At 39.3% G+C, this 6,000-nt stretch overlaps 1 protein-coding gene across 1 annotated transcript in view; it reads right to left on the reverse strand.

The window, feature by feature from the left end:
* The window catches only part of HPGD (15-hydroxyprostaglandin dehydrogenase), a 30,728-nt gene extending 24,936 nt beyond the window's left edge, over positions 1–5,792 (reverse strand). Inside the window, exons 1-3 of the mRNA XM_008000290.3 lie at positions 5,427–5,792; positions 5,015–5,138; positions 1,459–1,565 (exon numbers count right to left, since the gene is read on the reverse strand). Of these exons, the coding sequence (XP_007998481.1) occupies positions 1,459–1,565; positions 5,015–5,138; positions 5,427–5,519 (324 nt within the window). The 5' untranslated portion in view covers positions 5,520–5,792. The remainder of the gene's footprint in view (positions 1–1,458; positions 1,566–5,014; positions 5,139–5,426) is intronic.
* Between the last annotated feature and the right edge of the window lie 208 nt (positions 5,793–6,000).

Here is a 6,000-nt window from a genome sequence, read left to right on the forward strand (position 1 = left end):
AGGGTGAAAGTGGGAAAACTATCTGTGGGTTGCTATGACCACTATCTAGGTGATGAAATTATCTGTACACCGAACGCCAGTGACACACAATTTACTTGGGTAACAAATCTGCACATGTATACCCTGAACCTAAAATAAAAGTTAAAAAAGGAAAACCAACAAAAATAATTTAAAAATTTAAAAAATTAAAAGAAAAATGTATTTTAGGTATTTGTCAAGTTTCGGGAGCAATTCTGTACTCTTCTCAAGGTAGGACTTACAGATTTAGATCTTTTGTGGTGTAGTGTCATCCTCATTGCCTCTATCAAGTTATTATAGCAGTTAGGTAATTACTCATGGGCATTTCAATTTAAGTAAAAAATGTATTGACTAAGCACTATCTTCAAGATATTGTGTTGATTACTGAAGGAGAAACAAAGAAAAACACAACCCAGTTCTTGTTTTTATGGAGTTTATAATTTACTAGGAGGATATCATGAAGTAGGAGGCCACTCCCTGTACCTTTATACACACACAGTGGCCAAATTGTACTCTACAATTACTTGCTTGTTAGATTGGTGAGAATGACCTCAGCAAGGGCAGGGTGACCCCAGGCACAGCCTATTTGACATTTTGTTTTAGTCAAGGTTTGATTTTTACTAAACTCCAATATCTTATGTCAAGGGCATTTATAGAATGAGATAACCCACAAACTCATGACTCAATGGATACAAGAGAAAATTGTATTTCTTAATTCTACCATTTTTAAGAGCTAAATAATTATTAAACATTGTGTAAATCATACACACCATGAACTTTCAGGATAAAAAGTCCTACTCATTACAAAGTTCAATTGTCACTTTAATTTTGTTTTCTGTTACATTCTGGCATTTAATTAAGATTACTTTTAAATAAATAAGTCAGTGGTTGACCAGTTTTTCCTGTAAAGGGCCAGATTGTACATATTTTAGTCATTGAATGCCACAGGATGTGTTACAAATATTAAATTTTGCCCCTATATCATGAAAATAGCCAATGACAATACTTAAATGAATGACTGTGGCTGTGTTGCCATAAAACTTTATAGACACTGAAAGTTGAATTTCATATAATCATATGATTCTTCTCTTGAATTTCTCAACCATTTAGAAACGTAAAAAGGTATTTTTAGCTTGCAGGTCATACCAAAAGAGCTGGCAGGCTATTTTGATCTGTGGGTCATAGTCTGCCAACCCCTGAGTTAAGCAATCAATTATATTTTATTCATGCTTCTTTCTAATATTTTAAGACAGACTTACTTTCATAATTAAATGTCTTCCTTTTTATCAAAGAAAATGCTTTTATCTAGCTTTCTGTAACTTCCCTTTTTCTATATTGTAGGTCATTGTTTTGTTTCCATGACTCCAAGAACCTTTTTTTCTTTATAAACATCATGTTATTAAATAATTATAGACAAGAAACATAGCTAAGATAACTCACCAAATTGATTTGCAGAGTTTTTTCCCAGTTTTTCTCATTATTCACTCCAGCATTATTGACCAAAATGTCCAATCTTCCAAAGTGGTCTACAACTTTTCTAAAAGTGTCTAATTATAAAACAAGACATTATTGATACATTCTTATTTTCCATGTATACATTTAAATCATGTCCTGTGCCATGAGAGGGATTTCAGTTTAGTTACCCTCATACTGAAAATTATTCAACTCATGGGCTGACTGTAATTAATTCTTTGCTTCTCAGCGTGTGGTTTGTGGACTAGAAGCATCAATCTGGCAGCTTGGTAAGAATGCAGAAATTTGCAGACACCACAGACCAACTGAGTAAGAATCTTAACTTTAACATATTCATATATGATTTGTATGCACATTGAAGTTCTATAAGCAGTAACTTAATGGGGTAAATTTTAGAGAGCTGAGCTAAAATCCTAAGCTAAGAACTCGTTGAAGTCAGTTAGGGCAAGCAACATCTCTTAGTCCCTGCGAAGTTACCGAAGCTCTGCAGCTTAGACTATGGTAAACATCCTTTTCTATAAGCCACATTAAATTCATAAAGTGTTATGTTAATACAAGTATTCTTGTGTATTCAGATCTATTATGCATGTTTGGGGGAGTTTTTATATCTTAGCAAAAGTCTACTTTTCATTCAGTTGATTTTATTTGATTACTGAAACTTCGATGTTTACTATTTCCTTCTTTTCTTCTTTCTCACTACTATTATTACTTCAGATTACTAGTTTGTATAAAACTATGTTCAAACAGGATAAAGTTGGCACGGATTCTGAGGCCTGAGTGTCTTTCATTACACTGTCCAATCACATGTCTATTGTTTCTCAAAGCAGCCTTTGACATAGTTCTAATTGATTTAAACTGTTTCCCTGAGCCTTTGATCATTCATTCTACTTATATTATTTTACACTATGGATAAAAATTGTGGTTATTTTTCTATATGACAGAAATATATTCTCAGGTCTCCAGGCCAACATATGAAGTCCTTAAAAACAGTAGGTCAGCATAAGCTTAATTTTGATTGAAATAAATTCATATAATCATTACCAACCACCAGACATATTGGGGAAGACATGGATTAATCAGTTCCCATACGGATAAATTACTATGCTAGTTGTTTACTAAAAACATTTTCAAGATTTCCTAATATGCACCTTTTACACTCACTGCACGGGAATGGAAGAACAACAAAATACAATACAAACTGTTTACTTTTTCATGGATTTTTTTTTTTTTTTTTTTTTTTTTTTGAGTCAGAGTCTTGCTCTGTCTCCCAGGCTGGAGTGCAGTGGTGTGATCTCGGCTCACTGCAAGCTCCACCTCCTGGGTTCCCGCCATTCTCCTGCCTCAGCCTCCCAAGTAGCTGGGACTAGGGGCGCCCGCCACCACGCCCGGCTAATTTTTAGTATTTTTAGTAGAGACGGGGTTTCCCCATGTTAGCCAGGATGGTCTCGATCTCCTGACCTCGTTATCCGCCCGCCTCTGCTTCCAAAAGTGCTGGGATTACAAGTGTGAGCCACTGCACCTGGCCTTTTTCATAGAATTTTAAAACGGTTTCTTAAGATCTCAAATTGGGTCCAGAAAAGGTCCCCCAGTATTTTTTTTTTCTCTTCTATTCTGAGTATGTTCTAACTCTTCATAACTCCACAGAAACAACTTTCACGTTTTGGAAAATGAGAGTGTTAAATATGTATATCTAATTGCCGCTTTAATTTTCTTTCCTCTTTCTATTCTCCACCGTATTCCTTATACTTTGCCCTTCCCAATGTATAGTATACCATCTCGTTTTCTGACATCCCATTGAATTCCAGGCTCAAGCAACCTACGGTCTAGCTCTTGCTGACATTTATATGCTGTGGTACTCTTTGCAATTTATCTAAACTCTCTTGGCTGCAATTTGTTCATTTGTAAAATAAGTTATGTCTAGATTATCTCCAAGAACCTTTTCACCTCATATGTTTATAATTTCCATACTGTCTAAACGGTTCTAAAAGTTGTAGGCAACATTAAATCCTGAAATTGGAAAAATCAATGTCATTTTTTCTTTAGATGCAAACAAATGCTGATGCCCAGACAACATGTGGATTTCTCATGACCAACATGCCTTCCCGGGTCACTCATTATGTGTCTGAGTTTTTTTCCTCCTCCACAATCACTTATCCTTAAGGAATGTGTTTATAGCCAATATACTAATTTTAAATACTGGGACAAAAACAATTAGTACAATTAGTAGTTAAATGTCATTTATGAAACTATATAAATTAAGACAGAAATGGCTTTCAGATTGTGTATACTGTTCCTTATTCCATCACCATTAATATTAAGATCTGACCTGGCTCTATCCTTCATCCAAAATATCATGTACTATCAACATAATTGTCCTCTGGCACAATATGTTCCTCTTGTACTGTGTTTCCAAATCTGTTCTGCTCATGCTTGTCATCTGTGTTATAGGTCTTTACTAGCATTTTCAGATTGCAGTTATGTAATTTCCTTTACAATTTCTCTTAACTGTGGGTACACCACTTCCTTCTAACACATCAGTTCACTTTCCTTCTCTTACAGAATATTTTAAAATTTTAAAATAAATTTACACTTGATGTCCCTTTAAGAACAGGAGCACTGGAATAAGATTTGCAAAAGTTTTCGGACCCCTTGATTGAAAAGTGCCTAACAATTTACTCAGTCTCTTTGAATAAAACTTTGTGAAATACAAATATTTCACTTTTCTAGTTTTTCTCCAGAATTTTTTTTTCCTGTAAGTTTATTGGGGCACTCTCAAGTTCTCCAGTAGATGTACAAAAAAAAAAAAAAAAAGAAAAAAAACAGCTTTATAATCAAAGCTGTTTATTGTGTATGCCAATATTGTCCCTGATACTTCACAAGTAGATTGGTCTATTTTAAGTGAGTAGCCGGAAACAGGAAAGCATTGAGGAAAGGCTGATAGAGATGTTTCTACTACAATTCTAACATTGTATAGTTTATTATGATTACTATTACTATTATTTTAAAGTACTGTCTCATTGGGGAAAAAGCCAGAGAAAACATATGGTCAAAAGCATCTAGCACTTCTGTGATGATGTTCCTTGAACTTGTATTCCGATATGTTTAAAACAACCATACTGCCACATTTGACTGTCATTGGCCAGCTTTCTGGGAGAAGTTGTTTGTCAGGAGTGCCTTAGCGTACTTTAGTCTTCCAAGTTTTGTCTGCAATTTCAGTCATTTAATAATTACTGAAGCAGCACTGTCTTTGAATACATAGAGGAATTTTGATTACATTAAGTGCTGCCAAATGACTACACTAAAAGGATTTCTCCAGCAGTCTTGCCTTTCTTTCGGTTTTACAGCAATTGGGCTGTCAGAAGGAAACCTATCAGTCCAAACTGTCTTTTGGAGCTTCAAGATAGCTGCTCTGGAGGAGGCAGCGGAGGCTGCACCCAGGGCACCCTGGCCCGGCTGCCTTCAGGTTGTTGCTTGCTCAGAGCACGTTCCGTTCCCAGTTGACAGATTGATTCCCCTGTCTTACCTCTCAGTTGTTGCTGGTCAGCCACATCGCACTGGATGAACAAAGTCTTCTGAGGTTCAAACTGCTCATCCAGGGCAGCTTTACACTGTACACCTGCTTCAAGATTCCAATCCACCAGCGCTACCTATAGACAAGAGGAGAGGAATCGCGGGCCTGCGCAGCTCACGAAACAGACGGACAAACAATAAACACACAAGAGGCTCCCCTCCTGGACCTGAAATGTGGCAATTAGGTTCGGGTTCCCTCCCAGCCACTTTTGAGGTGTGCTCACAGCCTCAGCTTCAGCAAATTTTGGAAGTGGAGTGGGCACGCGGGGCGCGGCCTCCCCGTCTCCGCCAGTGCACCTCGGGCGGCGGGGCGAGTCTCCGAGTGTGTGAGCAGAGAAATTTCCGCGGCTGGGCGCCGGGCTTACCTTGGCGCCCTTAAGCAGCAGCGCCTCTGCAAAGGCTCTGCCTATGCCCTGAGCCGCGCCGGTCACCAGCGCCACTTTGCCGTTCACGTGCATGATGCAGCCACTGCTGGGGCGGGCGGTGGGCGAGCTCCGCGTCTCCGCGCGGCCACGGCTTTTATGTCCCCCCTGCGCGCGCGCGCGTGCAGCCCGGCGGGGCGCTCCCCTGCCAGTGGGCGGGGAGGAAACTGTCAAGCCAGCCCCCGCCGGGGAACCCACGACTGTGTCACCTGCCCCCTGAGCGCTCCGGAGAGCCAAGCTTCGCGATCTTTGCCTTCGGGACTCGCAGCCCTGCTCAAAGCCTCCCCTCAGCCTCTGGCTCCGTGATTGGCAGACAGCTGACAGAAGAAAAGTTAAAAGGTTATTTCTGAAGAAGAGTTTCCTTCAGTGTCCTAAAGACCAACTGGATAGAAGGAGAGCGGAGCAGAGGCTTGCAAGCTTGGATTCCTCCTCCTGCACTCCTTCCCGGCCCCGACTCGGGAACCAAACAAGCAAACAATAAAGCAGACTTGTTGCTCTTTTGTCTCAAAGTTTTGTG

Source organism: Chlorocebus sabaeus, chromosome 7, assembly GCF_047675955.1.
Source record: "Chlorocebus sabaeus isolate Y175 chromosome 7, mChlSab1.0.hap1, whole genome shotgun sequence".
NCBI lineage: Eukaryota > Metazoa > Chordata > Mammalia > Primates > Cercopithecidae > Chlorocebus > Chlorocebus sabaeus.